At 50.2% G+C, this 15,375-nt stretch overlaps 1 protein-coding gene across 1 annotated transcript; it reads right to left on the bottom strand.

The window, feature by feature from the left end:
- TRIM63 (tripartite motif containing 63) lies at window positions 1–15,060 on the bottom strand. The gene is made up of 9 exons (XM_019980817.2): window positions 14,760–15,060; window positions 13,475–13,647; window positions 10,356–10,524; window positions 9,261–9,356; window positions 7,862–8,095; window positions 6,712–6,734; window positions 6,256–6,380; window positions 1,898–1,972; window positions 1–568 (listed from the first exon to the last, which is right to left on the bottom strand). The coding sequence occupies exons 1-9, from the start codon at window positions 14,916–14,918 to the stop codon at window positions 558–560; spliced, it is 1,065 nt and encodes a 354-aa protein (XP_019836376.2). The 5' UTR covers window positions 14,919–15,060; the 3' UTR covers window positions 1–557.
- Between the last annotated feature and the right edge of the window lie 315 nt (window positions 15,061–15,375).

The following is a 15,375-nucleotide window of genomic DNA, read 5'->3' as shown; positions in this document are numbered from 1 at the left end:
TTGGAAGAAAGCGCTGTGCATTTATTAAAACAACATATAACACAAACTCGGTCACCGTCCCTTATGTGGGGTATAGACACTGAAATACAGTACATTATCCTTTCCTGGACCTGTGAGTGCTAACCCACCAAGGAGAGGAAGTGGGCAGCTGTATCAACCTGGCTTCCTTCCCTTCTTTATAACAATCGCCAGTCACACAATGACCAGACATTATCATACAAAAGTTCCTTTACAAAAAGCACCAAATTGGCATACATATACAAGTATACAAAAATCACATTTAAAAAATGTACAAAATATTCCATTTTGCACCAACGTAGAAAAGAATCCAGTGTGGTTGTTTCAAGCACGTTTCCAATTCTGGTTCGCAACGCTGGACACAGCGGTGGGGTCCTACTCCTAGTTCCTGCTCTCTGAGCAGAGAGAAGACACACCTCCCCGTTGCCCCGCCAGGGGCCCTGACCCCTCCCACCCTGGGCCTGTCACTAAGGCAGCTGGGCCCATCCCCACCCTCCCCGGTCTCTCTGCATCTAGAGGGTCTCTCCCTCATCATCGCCTTACTGGTGTCCTGAAAGAAAAAGACAAAGAAAATCAAGGTGAGATGGGAACGCAGGAGGACGTAGGGCTTACCAAGCTGCGGGGAAAAAATTATCAAACCCCAATTCCTGTCTGGGCTTCCCTGGTGGCTCAGACGGTAAAGCGTCTGCCTACAATGGGGGAGACCTAGGTTCGATCCCTGGGTTGGGAAGATCCTCTGGAGAAGGAAATGGCAACCCACTCCAGTACTCTTGCCTGGAAAATCCCATGGACAGAGAAGCCTGGTAGGCTTCAGTCCATGGGGTCACAAAGAGTCAGACATGACTGCTGCTGCTGCTGCTGCTGCTAAATTGCTTCAGTTGTGTCTGACTCTGTGCGACCCCATAGACGGCAGCCCACCAGGTTCCCCCGTCCCTGGGATTCTCCAGGCAAGAACACTGGAGTGGGTTGCCATTTCCTTCTCCAATGCATGAAAGTGAAAAGTGAAAGTGAAGTCGATCAGTCGAGTCCGACTCTTAGCGACCCCATGGACTGCAGGCTACCAGGCTCCTCCGCCCATGGGATTTTCCAGGCAAGAGTATTGGAGTGGGGTGCCATTGTCTTCTCCAAGACATGACTGAGTGACTGCTAATTCCTGCCTGACCTCTTCCTTTTAAAGTCAAAATGGAATTTAGCTGCCTGAATGCTATGGATTGCAGATCCAATGCAAAAAACTATAGACAGCTGACAAATGAAAGTGTTAGTTGCTCAGTTATGCCCAACTCTTTTGTGACCTCATGGACTATAGCTCAGCAGGCTCTGCTGTCCATGGTATTATCCAGGTAAGAATGCTGGAGTGGGTTGCCATTTCCTTCTCCAGGGGATCTTCCCAACCCAGGGATCAAACCCATGTCTCCTGCATTACAGGCGGATTCTTTACCACTGAACCACCAGGGAAGCCCCAGCACTGTTCACTCTTTCCAAATTTTCACAAGATGAAAATCCAAATTCTTTATTGAAATCTTCTTTTAAAAAACAAAAGCTCCTTTTTAAAAAAGACGACTAATTTAAAAAAATGCTGACAACTAATTTTTAAAATTTTAAATATTGAGCCAAGCCTGAGTGCTCTCTATAACTTCTGTTATACTGTGTCACTTTCCATTTGGGAAGGTCATTTAGAGGTAAAGTGAGAACTCTTTATTATGAATAGTTGGAGGGACTTCTCTAAGAGAAAAGGGAACGGGATTTCACCTTAAAATCTCTTTTTAATTTTGCCTTAAAAACTCTTAAAAAGGGTAGAAACATCATCCCAGTGTCACTCAGTAGGGCTCTCAAGTTGTCACTGAATGAATGAAAAAGTGGAGGTAGATGGGTATCTCACCTTCTTCCTTCCCCTCTGTGGACTCTTCCTCTTCATGATCTTCTTCTTCTTGAATGAACTCCTCCTCTTCCTCATCTGTGTGTGACAAAGAACAATTGCCTTAGGTTGGGGCGGTGTCTCAGAGGAGAGGTTCAAAGGAGATCCAGGCTGGAGACAGCCAGTTCAGTTCAGTTGCTCCATCGTGTCTGACTTTTTGCGACCCCATGGATGGCAGCACACCAGACTTCCCTGTCCATCACCAACTCCCGGAGTTTGCTCAAACTCATGTCCATTGAGTCGGTGATGCCATCCAACCATCTACTCCTCTGTCATCCCCTTCTCCTCCTGCCTCCAATCTTTCCCAGCATCAGGGTCTTTTCCAATGAGTCAGTTCTTCACATCAGGTGGCCAAAGTATTGGAGTTTCAGCTTCAACATCAGTCCTTCCAATGAATATTCAGGACTGATTTCCTTTAGGATGGACTGGTTGGATCTTCCTGCTGTCCAAGGGACTCTCAAGAGTCTTCTCCAACACCACAGTTCAAAAGCATCAATTCTTTGCCACTCAGCTTTCTCTATAGTCCAACTCTCACGTCCATACACGACTACTGGAAAAACCATAGCTTTAACTGGACAGATCTTTGTCAGCAAAGTAATGTCTCTACTTTTTAATATGCTGTCTATGCTGGTCATAGCTTTTCTTCCAAGGAGCAAGCATCTTTTAATTTCATGGCTGTAGTCACTATCTGCAGTGATTTTGGAGCCCCCCAAAATAAAATCTCTCACTGTCCAGTCAGGATCAAAGGGCCATGTTGGTGCCTCAGGGGCCCAGGAGGCAATGGGTTTGGTCCTCTTTCCCCCAACACTCTCCAAGGCAGGGAGGCTCAAGACCTCCTTTGTTCCAGTAGCAGCAGCATCTCTTCCCTGGTCTGCCTGTGACCAGAGGAGACCCTGGAAATGCATATGCAGACTGTCTGCCTCTGCACACAGAGCATCATTACCTGGGAAACAGGGAAATGCCTTGGTCCTCAGGAGTCAGAGTCCTTATCCTGAAGGCATCTGCTCAGTCTTTGAAATCTGCTTGCCTCACACTCCTTGTCCAGTTTTCCCACATTCCTTAGCCTACAGGGCCATGGATACAGGGTGGGAAGCCCTTCAGGGGCCATCTGCTCGTTAGTTGCCTGAAACTGAGCCCCAGATGGTGACTATGGTGCAAGCTCTGTGCTCACTTTCCCGTCCTGGGGTCTCGCCTTCAAGCTCTACTCACAGGGGACAGGCCCCTTCCCCACCCTCTCTCTCAAGCCGCTTCTTTGAGCCTTTGGGTGCCCTGAAGGGGTCAGTACAGACTCAGAGTATTTGTCAAGAGTATCTGGAGAAGGGCTTGAAAGAGTTAATTCCTCCAAACTGACAACTGGGATCTGTGTATAACCCGAGGAATTTTTTTTTTTTTTTTTTGTGGTGGTGGTGGTTTAAACCATTATTACAATTAACTACTTATAGCAGCATTTGCGAAGAATTTACTATGGGCCAAGTGCTAACTTGTGCTAAGGACTGTACACTCATTGCCTCATACAATCCCCAGATGACCCTTGGTGGAACCTGCACTTACTGCCCACGTGGCCCCTGCAAGTCACTCACCTTTCCTTGGATTTTTTTTTTAATTTTTTATTTTATATTGGAGTATAGCCGATTAACAACACTGTGATAGTTTCAGGTGGACAGCAAAGGGACTCAGTCGTACGTGGTCATGGATCCATTCTCCCACCTTTCCTTGGTTTTGCCTTGACTACAAAACGGAGATGACGAAAGAACTACCTCTTAAAGTTGTTGTATTAAACAACAGAATTCATGTCCAGGGCTCAGTGGCCAGGCCACAGAAAGTTCTCAAGGAATGGTATCCATGGGTACACTCTCCATTTACCCGTGAGGACACAGAGAGGCTCAGGGAGATTACTGAAGGCAGTGCAGGTATTCACAGTGTCAGACTGCTCACGCAGTATGATCCACTCTTGAAGATCTTAGTTTAGGGAGGGTGACGCCAGGGGATCTTCTCAACCCAGGGATCGAACCGGCATCTCTTACATCTCCTGTATCAGCAGCCGAGTTCGTTAACACCACGTGGGAAGCCCAGATGATCTACAGCCATGGATTTACCCAAGTCCACTGACACCTCCCTGGTGACTGGCAACTTCCCTGGTGGTTCAGACAGTAGAGAATCTGTCTGCAATGCCAGAGACCCAGGTTTGATCCCCAGGTCGGGAAGATCCCCTGGAGAAGAAAATGGCAACCCACTCCAGTATTCTTGCCTGGATAATCCCATGGACAGAGGAGCCTGGTGGGCTACAGTCCATGGGGTCGCAAAGAGTCAGACATGACTGAGCGACTAACACTTTCATTGACACCTCAGCTTTGGGATGTATGTCTTCCTTACCCAAGAATAGAGTATATTTGGGCTTCTGAGAATGGATTTAACACTCCGGATTCTGAAAGCTTGCAGGCGAGCAGACGCAGGAGGTGCCAAGAAGCTTTTCTTTCTCTTGCAAGCCCATTCACAGCTCTTCCCTGCCCCTACACGACCCCTACCCCTCTTTCTTACTCTCAGCAGACCACCGGAGCATCACCTCTCACACAAAGGCAACATTCAACAGAACTGGATCTGCCCTCCCTCTCTTTGTTGCTAACTAGCTGCCTTTCAACTGTGAAACCTTGAGCGAACTATCAACATCTTTGTCCTCCATCTGGTTCCTCGTGCTTTCTTATTATTTTTCCTTTATTATTGTTATGGCTATATTGTTACAATTATTATAGGTACTCTGTGGAAAAGTAACCACAGACAGAAGCAAGGACAGAATATAGATAAATTAAGGTGCCTGAGTATCCAAGTTTACAGCAGTAGGAAGCTGAAGCTAAGACTAGATTTAGGCAATAACTAGTAAGGCAATGGCACCCCACTCCAGTACTCTTGCCTGGAAAATCCCATGGACGGAGGAGCCTGGTGCGCTGCAGTCCATGGGGTCGCTAAGAGTCGGACATGACTGAGTGACTTCACTTTCACTTTTCACTTTGATACACTGGAGAAGGAAATGGCAACCCACTCCAGTGTTCTTGCCTGGAGAATCCCAGGGACGGGGGAGCCTGGTGGGCCGCCGTCTATGGGGTCGCACAGAGTCGGACGCAACTGAAGTGACTTAGCAGCAGCAGTATATGTCTAGTACCTTACAGAGGCCTCTGAATCAATGTCTTATTTGCTGCACAGCATCATTCGGTGGTCATTATCAGTAGGCCTATCTGTAACCTAAGTTTAAAGTGAGGAAATGAAGCTCAGTGAGGTGGAGGGAACCATCAAAATGCCACGAAAGATAAGAAATGGCAGAACTGGGTGGTTCCGTAGTTAAGAATCCACCTGCCAATGCATGGAACATGGGTTCCATTCCTGGTCTGGAAAGAGCCCACCTGCGGGAGGATAACTAAGCCTGTGCTCCAAAACAAGAAAAGTTCATGCACTATAACTAGAGAAAGCCCGCACACAGCAACGAAGACCCAGTGAAGCCAAAAATAAATTAAAAAAAAAAATAGAAGTAGCCGAACCAGATTTGATCTTAGGTCTGCCTGATTTTATGAAGTTAAAAGACGCTTGCTCCTTGGAAGAAAAGCTATGACCAACCTAGACAGCATATTAAAAAGCAGAGACATTACTTTACCAACAAAAGTCTGTCTAAAAGCTATGGTTTTTCTAGTAGTCATGTATGGATGTGAGAGTTGGACCAGAAAGAAGGCTGAGTGCCGAAGAATTGATGCTTTTGAACCGTGGTGTTGGAGAGAACTCTTCAGAGTCCCTTGGACAGCAAGGAGATCAAACCAGGCAATCCTAAAGGAAATCCACCCTGAATATTAATTGGAAGGACTGATGCTGAAGCTGAAGCTCCAATACTTTGGCCACCTGATGTGAAGAAATAACTCATTGGAAAAGACCCTGATGCTGGGAAAGACTGAAGGCAGGAGGAGAAGGGGCTGACAGAGGATGAGATGGTTGGATGGCATCACCAACCTGATGGACGTGAGTTTGAGCAAACTCCGGGATTTGGTAATGGTCAGGGAAGCATGGTGTGCTGCAGTCCATGGGGTTGCAAAGAGTCGGACATGACTTGGTGACTGAACTGAACTGAACTGAACTGAACTGCCTGATTCCAAGTTGCCTTGCTGTTTCTATCACCCCAAGTTCCTCCCTATAGCAGATCCATACATAATTTACTGAGCTGGGCTTATCCAGAAGTTGACTGTACAAGTCTGATGGATATCTGGGTATGTTTGGCAGTGTATCTGCCTCCATGTGGGGCTCAGTGGGAGGGAAGCTGACTTGCAGGGGAAATAATCCCTTACCTGTCCCAAAGTCGATGGTCCTCAGGGTGTCAGCTACGTGCTCTAAGTCCAAAGTAAAGTAGTCCATGTTTTCAAAGCCCTGCTCTATCTTCCCCAGCTGGCAACCCTTGGAAGCTTCCACGATGCTGTGGGGCAGAGAGAAAAGGGGGGAAGGGCACAGTGAGATCTCTGTTCCCAGAGAAGGAAGGAGGCGTTTTAGCTCCAACTTACACCAGGGCACATGCTTGTGTCCACACCCAGGCCTTGCACCCAGAGGCTTCCCTGGAGGGTGGAGTATTTTCCCTTGGGTCACAAGCAGAATAGATGTCTAAGACAGCAGGGATGTAAAGGCTAGGAAAGGTAGCCTGGGGGAAGACCCTCCCAGCAGAACTAATGCAAAGGAGGAGGCCTTCTGAACATGTCAGAGGCCCTGAGGGGAACTGGAGCCTTGACTCATAGCCCTGGGGAGACACTGACCTTCTGATGAGCTGCTTGGCACTCTGTGGGGGGAGAGAAAGAGCAAAGGGTTAGAACTGCAGAAAGGGGAGCCCCAGGAAATCAGCAAAACAGGTGACCCGGCACTGCGGATGCACATTTGGTGCCATCCCCTTGCCCAGCTTTGACCTGTTCATCGGCTTCAGCCAGACAGGACTTGGATTTTCCCTCTGTCCATGGTCTGCGCAGGCCTTGGTCATTATCCTAGGACCCTCCCGTTGTGGCAGGAAGCTTGGATTCTAGGAGTATTCATCTAAGCACTCTTAAACACGGAAATCCCCAAGATGAGAATCATATTCTAATCACCTTTTTATACCCGATGTCTAGCACAAAGCCTGGCCCACAGTATGTGCTTAGGAAATGTTTATTGAACTTAACTCTTCCTTACAAAATCTTACAGCTGATCCCTTCATGTTTCCCCCAACCAGCTCTTCTAGGGTAGGGCTGTCTCTTTCATCTGTCTCTCCATCTCAGCGACTGGCCTACAGCAGGTGCTCAGTTAATAGTGTCTACATGGGCACTGTATTTTGTAGTGTATTTTGCACTGTATTTTGCAAAGCCATTTCACAAGCATCCTTTTATTTGATCCTCATAAAATCAGTTGAGAGGAAGGGAGGGAGAAATTGTTACATGCTCACTATGCAGACAGGGGCTTCCTGGGTAGCTCAGCTGGTAAAGAATCTGCCTGCAATGCAGGAGACCCCGGTTCGATTCCTGGGTCAGGAAGTTCCCCTGGTGAAAGGATAGGCTACCCACTCCAGTATTCTTGGGCTTCCCTGGTGGCTCAGATAGTAAAGAATCCACCTGCAAAGCAGGAGGCCTGGGTTCAATCCCTGGGTTGTGAAAATCCCTTGGAGGAGGGCATGGCAATCCACTCCAGTATTCTTGCCTGGAGAATCCCCATGGACAGAAGAGCCTGGTGGGCTACAGTCCATGGGGTCACAAAGAGTTGGACACGACTGAGAAACTAAGCACACCACAACACATACAGATGAGGAGACTGAGTCTTTAAATATGAATGAGCTTGAAATAACTTCCCCAAAGGCATAGTCTTTGGTGATCACTGATGGAGCCCAACTTGCCCCTTGGAGCTGCTGAGTTGAAGTGCCCACCCCCTCCCAGGACTGCTTACCAAGAGGAAGATGGCGCCACCGGGCTCGTCCAGAGACTGGATGGCTGTCTCCACCAGCTTGGTGGACTTGTCCAGTTGCTCCCGGTACTGCTGGATGAGGGCCTCAAGGAAGCCAAGCTTCTCCTCCTGCTCGCGCGTGATCCGCTGCAGCAGCTCGCTCTTCTTCTCGTCCAGGATGGCGTACAGCATGTCAAACTTCTGGCTCAGTTCTTCTTTCACCTGGTGACTGTTCTCCTGGTGACAGAGATCTCTGAGTCACATCCTGCAGGTCCTCCTTCCTATCCCCTACCCTTCCTTCCTGGGATGGGTGTGCTAGGAATGAAGAGTCTAGAGCTGGGAGAGATTTACTGCACCCCCATTTTGCAGAACACAAAACAAAGCCTTAGCCAGAAGAAAGCATTTGCTAGGGTTTGCCAGCAATGTTTGGAGGCTGGCGTCATAGAGAAAACTACACCTTTCCTCAAAAGTGGAGACTCTAGGGTCAGGTGGGATGACATATGTGGGCCTCCTGTGTGCCCCCAGTCACACTCTTTCTCCACTTTAGGACCAAGACCAGATTTGGGAAATTCTGCATCATTTGGTCCCCAGAGAAGTGGAGAAGCAGCCCCACCCCACCCCTGGCAATGGTATCCACATTGAGACTCCCTGCTGTCCAACACTGACGCTACATTTTCGTTTTCTTACCTGTAAACTGGGTATAATAGTAGCATCTCATTAGACTGGGGGCCCCTCGTGGATAATAACAACATCCTTCTTCCTTCTCTGAACCTATACTCACACAACTCTATCCATCAGAAATACACTGATCACTCCCAACCCCCCATGTCATTCCCAGGTCCCCACCTCAAGGGTATATGAAAAATCATGGATGCTTTTGCAGGAATAGAAAAGAGTCCTCTACCTCTACAGTCTTGCTCCTCAGAGTGTGGTCCATGGACAAGCAACTTGGGCAAATCCTGGGAGCTTGTTAAAAAAGCACAATCTCATGCCTCCTTCTAGACCTACTGAATCAGAACTTGAATTCTAACAAAATCTCAGGGTGATTTCAAGTTTCCCATTAAAGCCTGAGAAGCTTTAGTGTATAGCACACTGGAGAACAATGCTCTAAGAACTACTAGCTTCCTGGATAAATGCTGGGAATGATTGAAGGGGACACTGCCTGAAGTCAGGGACCTGGTCTGTCTTCCTCGCCACCCCATCCTCAGCATCTTTGGCAGAGCCTGGTACCCAGCTATCCTCAAGAAGCTTTTGTGAGTGAATGAATAAATGGACTAGTCATTCCCTCCCCAACCATCCCTGTGTGAACACTCCAGGCCCAGGCTCGACGGGGAAGCCACCCCAGAGACCAGGTTGCCCTGGGAAGCTTCGAATGCCCAGGCCCAGCTATGCTTCCCCTCACCTTGGTCACTCGACAGGAGTCCTCTAGCTGAGTGATGATGGTCTGCACACGGTCATTCCCTGCCACCAGCATGGAGATGCAGTTACTCAGCTCAGTCTAGATGGGAGGGATGGTGGGGGAACAGGAGAGGAGAGACAAAAATAGTCTCAGGGCCCACCCTCATGGGAGTGGCAGCAACACAGCACCCTCACTCCCCTCTCTGCTAGAAAGAGCCTCTTTCTGGGTGCAGCTCAGGTCCAGAGCAGAGAACACCAGAGAGACACTGCATCCCTCACATCACAGTGGAGGCACAGAGAGGGGAAGTGAGTTGCCCCAGATGCACAGCAATGTGCTGGCCAAGGAGGGGCTTGTTTCTAGGAATGAAGGGATCCATAAAAAAAAAAAAAATAGGTTGGAGAATTCTAGAAGAGAAAGATCAAGATAAGAGAGGAAGGAGGGGAGGAAAGAGTACAGAAAGGGGTTGTTGTTGTTGCTTAGTCAAAAAGTCATGACCGACTCTTTTGCGATGCTATGGACTGTAACTCACCAGGCTCCTCTGTCCATGGGATTTGCCAGGCAAGAATACTGGAGTGGGTTGCCATTCCCTTCTCCAGGAGATCTTCCCAGCCCAGGGTTTGAATCTGTGTGTCCTGCATTGGTAGGTGAATTCTTTACCACTGAGTCACCTGGGAAGCCGCAGCTTATCGCATGTACAGGGTGGTGGGGCTCTCACAGGCCCAGGGACCCAGGGAGAAGGCTGCCTCTTGCTGCAGGGGGATCTGGGGACCGGTGACCAGCACAGAAAGAGGCAGCAGGGGCCCAAACCACACTGGGTTACAGAAGTCATGGCCTGAGAGGACCCGGGTGACCTGGCCCTGGGATCTGGTCTCTCCCTTGCGGCTGCACCCAGGTGCCCTCCAGCTGCTCTAAGTATAACTCATGAGCTCAGCCATCTCCCCAAGGAAGGCAAGGGCAGTTCTCCCTGCAGCCCGGGACGTCCCTCCGGGGGACTATTCCTGAAAGGCCGGCTCAGCAGATCTACGGGGATCAAGTCCGCATCCTGAATCATCTGTCCAGCGGGCTCGGGCTGGGGGTGGGAGTCGCTCAGGCCAGTACCTTCTGTCCCTGGAAGACACTCTGCAGTGGGGCCACCTCGCAGGCCTTGTGGGCTCCGAACACCTTGCACATGGAGCACGTGGGCACCTCGCACGTGAGGCAGTAGATGTTGATTTTCTCATCTTCGTGCTCCTTGCACATGGGGTGGCTGCCCTTCTGCAGCGGCCGGCTGAAGTGGAGAAGAGTCATCAGTCATGAGGTGTGGTTTCAAATCCCTGTCTTCCCCTGCAGCCCCAGGAGCCCCCCACCCCCCCTCCACATCTACAACCCGAGCTCTCAGAGGTTGTCTGTCCTGAATCCTTTTCTTTTCATTCTCTGAGGGCCCAGAACCAGGGAAGCCAATGACACCAAGACTAGGATTCAAACTCCAGTGATGGAGTTGGCCCAGGCCTGGCCAATGCAGGACCTGGAAAAAGTTGTAGGATCCCAGAGTCATTTTGAGACGTTCTGGAAAAGAGGAAACTGGGTCCCAGAACGGTGAATGGACTTGCCCAAGGTCGCCCAGCAAGTCAGGGCAGGGGAGGCTAAGGTTCATTTGTTCTAATTATAGTCCCCAGGCTCTTGGTTACAGCAGGTTGGGCTTCCAACAAAGCAATTTATACTCATGGCCTCACTGAATTCTATATTTAATCCACCAGACTGTAATCTCCGTCGAAGCAGGGAAACTTGCCTGTTGTCTTCAGCCCTAAATCTGCAATGTACAGTGCCTGACATAGAAATGGTGGTGATTGAATACGGGTGGAGAGAATACATCAGTAAGCAAGGTGTACCAAGGCTCTGAGAAGGAGGTGGTATGTGTGCCCCAAGTCACTCAGCGAAAGCAGAGGCAGCCCAGGGCCATCCAATGGCCCAGCACAAGCCTTAATTTCCAACCTGAGAGTCTTTCCAGGATCCAGAGTTGCTTCTTTCTCTTTCTTCCCAAACACATATTCTTAGGATGACTCTCTCCCTTTGTCTCTCTCCTCTTAGGGCCTCTGGCATTTTATCTATGGTTCTCTCATGGTTACTTCCTCCCTGAGATTCAATTTTTTGAGTCTAGGTTTTACCACCTGGCTAACTCTACACTCATCTAGAGTCAACAGCACGCCTACATCATCTCTGATTTCCAAGCCCCTAACACAGCAGTGTGTGTGTGTGCTCAGTCACTTAGTCGTGTCTGACTCTTTGCGACCCCATGGACTGTAGCCCACCAGGCTCCGCTGTCCGTGGATTTCTCCAGTCAAGAATACCGGAGTGGATTCCCATTTCCTTCTCCAGGAGATCTTTCCAACCCAGGGATAGAACCCATACCTCCTGTGTCTCCTGCATTGACAAGCAGATTCTTTACCACTGAGCGATGGCAGGCAGCGCATAAATGGTGACTATCCCCCAACATGTCAGTGCCTCAACTCCAAACAGCCCTGCATGATTGATCACACCCAGGGCATTACTGTCCCCTCAAGAGCTTAAATAAGCTCCTTTTCAGACTTGTTTTCCCAGGGTCCCCCATGCCAGCAGGGCTCTCCCTTTACTACCTGTCTCTGCCCTCTGGGAAGGGAGCTCTGCGGTGACTGCAGGTGCAGAGGTGAGGCACGATCCTGCGGTCTGGTGCCTGTGTCCCCTGTCATCCCGGATGTCCATCCTCCCAACCCCAGGCACCAGCATCGGGGTTCAAGTCCACACTGTTCTGCCGCTTACTCATGGTGACCTTGGACAAGTGATTTCACCTCTCTGGGCCCTGGTTTCACCCCCAAGCTACTGAGATCATGACAGGAGTTCTCCGTGATGAATGTGCAGTGCTTGGCATGGGGCAGAACCTCAATAACTATTGTCATCATTCAGTTCTGGGGAAAGGCCTGGGAGGGTTCAAACACAACTTCCTCTTCCTAGGTTGACTCTATTATTTTGGTGCAATATTGATTTTATTATGATCATGATCAACAACATAATCGCATTTTTGTAGTGTTGAACTCTGGCAACATGAGCAGTAGTAGCAGTTAAGAATGTTCACCATGGAGTCAGTCAGACAGGCTCCCTCTCAGCTTCACCACTCGCTAGCTGAGTGGCCTAGGACAAACCTCTGAGTCTCCATTTTCTCATCAGAAAATGAGGGTAAAAATGGCTCAAAGGATTACTGTGAGAATTAAAACGGGGATTATGCATGGAAAATGCTTAGTGCAGCGCTGCACACAGTGGATGCTCAGTAAATACTTGCCATCTTGAGCACTTCCCATCAACATCCTATTTGATAGTCATGATAGCAAATCTTACTGTCCGTTTCTGGAGACAGAGGAAATAGAGGCCCAGAGACTCACCCAAGACCCTACCGTGCATGAGTAACAGAGTCAGAGTAGCAGACACAGTGCTCTGGTTAGAGCTTTCTCAAACAAGGACTAGTCTGTCGACTTTGGGGGGCACAGGACGCTGCCCACAAGCACATATTTGGTGAGGGCTTGGGACTGCAAGGGCCATGAGGTCAGCAGCCTCTTGTCAGGACATGCTGATCAGTAAAGATCTGCTTGGTAGCTTTATCTCTCCCCAACACAGCACAACCTCCACTAGGCACAAATTCTGCCCAAGAATGAGTGGCTATTTCACAAACAGGGAGAGTTGGAGCTAGATGGGTTGGGCTGGGTCCCAGCAATTCTTCTCAGCTGCGAAACTCTGGGTAAGTGATTTTACCTCTTTGAGCCTCAGCTTCCTCCTCCATGAAACAGGGATGATGAAAGCCATGCTAATCCATAAAAAACTGCTGTGAAGCAGCAGCAGGAAGCATTCCTGGTGTTTGGCACTGCTCTTATCATTATAGAGAAAATGGCTTTGTTCTCACTGGGCGCTTTCTCTGCTCATCAGGGCCACTTAACTGGCCCCAGTGGCTCCCTCTCCCTCACTCTCCCTCTCACATCTCATCTGTCCCCTGATTTTGGTCTCAGCATCTTCCAGGAGGATAGCCTAATGTCTGGGTCCCCTGCCATTCACTGGATCACACCGAAAGCCAGGGCTGGGTGGACTAACTGGCATATCTCTTCCAGCTAGGGGACTGGATCCAGAGTAGGTGAAGGAGGATGGGTCCCTGAAGCGCTGGACGCCCAGGATGGGCAGGGGCAGAGGGATGGCCTCCCCGCGGAGGGAGCACTGACCTGGAGCACTCCTGTTTGTAGATGTCAATGATGTTCTCCACCAGCAGATTCCGCTGCAGGCCGTACACTCCGTGGCGGTCCATGATCACCTCGTGGCGGCAGGAAGGGCAGCGGAAACGGCCTCCAGACATGGCCGCGGAGCCAACCCGGCCAGTCCAATAGGGATTGGCAGCCTGCTGGCGACAGGGGCGGAGGTGAGGCCTGGGCTCCCTCCTTGGCTCCTTCCCTTTCTGACCTCCGACTGTCTTCCCCATTGATGACCACCACCATTCTCATCAAACCACATGACTTAAACCTTCCCCTTGGCTCAGACCGGTAAAGCGTCTGCCTGTAGCGCGGGAGACCCAGGTTCGATCCCTGGGTTGAGAAGATCCCCTGGTGAAGGAAATGGCAACCCACTCCAGTACTCTTGCCTGGAAAATCCCATGGATGGAGGAGCCTGGCAGGCTACCGTCCATGGGGTTGCAAAGAGTCGGTCACAACTGAGCGACTTCACTTTCTTTCCTAATATGAGAGAGCCAGCCCACTTACACAGGGAGCATCTGAGAATCAACTAAGGAATCAACAGGTTTGGAGGTCAGCAGACCAAGGGTCAAGTCACAGTAATTCTTGGAATGACTTCGGGTGAGCAACCTTTTCTCACCAAGCCTCCGTTTGTCCATTCATGAAATGGGCATGTAATTACAGCCAGCTCCTAGAGTTGCGTTTTAAAGAAAAGATAGAGACCATTCTGTAAAGTGCTTCTGGGGAACTTTGAGGCCTGTCTCCCAGCCAGGATGGACACCCACTCCCATTCTTTTCTTAAGGAGATGAAGCCCCTCCTGCTCCCCATTATAGCAAACAGTTTCAAGGGGAAGATGCTGAGAGGGTGCCTCTCAGCCACCCTCCTCCTAAAGATCTGGGCCCCCTGCCACTGCGGAGCTGGCTCCAGCCCCTGGGGTCTGGTTTCTCTCTCCTTTCTGCCTGCCTCTCCCACTTATCACTTGAAGCATTTGACTCCTGATTGGAGAGTCAACTGTGGTGCTCAGGACGGGGTGGGGTAGCTGCAGGCAGGGTGGGGAGGGGAGAAGTGCGTCATGGAGAAGGAATGGGTCAGCCAGAGCCGCCTCCCCAGCCCCGTCGACCCCTTCCAGAGACTTCGGCAGGGGTTCACTTCAGAGGGGGAAAAAAACAAGTCCAGTTTGGAAGGGTTCCGGACTAAGAGAGAAGTTTTCTTTTAGCTTTCATCACAGGAAGACTGAGTAGCTGCCTGGAGCCCCAGTCCTATGCCAGGCCCAGCACTGACCTGGAAGATGTCGTTGGCACACTTCCGGCAGAGGTTGTGCTGGCACGGCAAGATGACCACCGGCTTGGTAAACATCTCCAGGCAGATGGGGCAGATCAGCTGCTTCTCCAGGTTCTCCATGGGGTTTCCATCCTGGATCAGGCTCGACTTATAATCCATGTTGTCCTGGAGACAGACGTGGGGACCCACCTGGCTGCCTCCTTCACCTGCCTTGCTCTAAGCAGACCTGGGGGTCTTTGTTACAGAATACCCGCCCGGAGCCTCTTTGCCTTCCTCTCCTGGCGCCCAAACTCTGCCTTGGTCTGAGGCCCCTCTGATATTTATAGCTGGGCCCTGGTCACATGAGCCCCAGGAGGAGACCAGCTGAGCATTCCGGTGCCAAGTAGCTGGCGAAGCTTGAGTTTCCTCCAGGCCTGAAAGACCAACCCTCTCGGATCACATGTAAGGATGAGCAGTCACTGTTCCCTTGGGACGGGGGTCGTAAACAAGAACAGCTTGTTCGTGGGCAGGCTTGGGGCAGGACTGGTACCCAGAGTTTCCTCCAAAAATTAGTCTCCTCCTACAGCAGGCTGGTAAGGAGTGAGGGGGCCACTGGGATGTGTGGGGTTAACAACCA

The sequence above is a fragment of the Bos indicus genome, chromosome 2 (assembly GCF_029378745.1).
Source record: "Bos indicus isolate NIAB-ARS_2022 breed Sahiwal x Tharparkar chromosome 2, NIAB-ARS_B.indTharparkar_mat_pri_1.0, whole genome shotgun sequence".
Classification (NCBI taxonomy): Eukaryota; Metazoa; Chordata; class Mammalia; order Artiodactyla; family Bovidae; genus Bos; species Bos indicus.
Note: the sequence above shows the minus strand (reverse complement) of the source record. Positions and strands in the feature narration are given on the sequence as shown.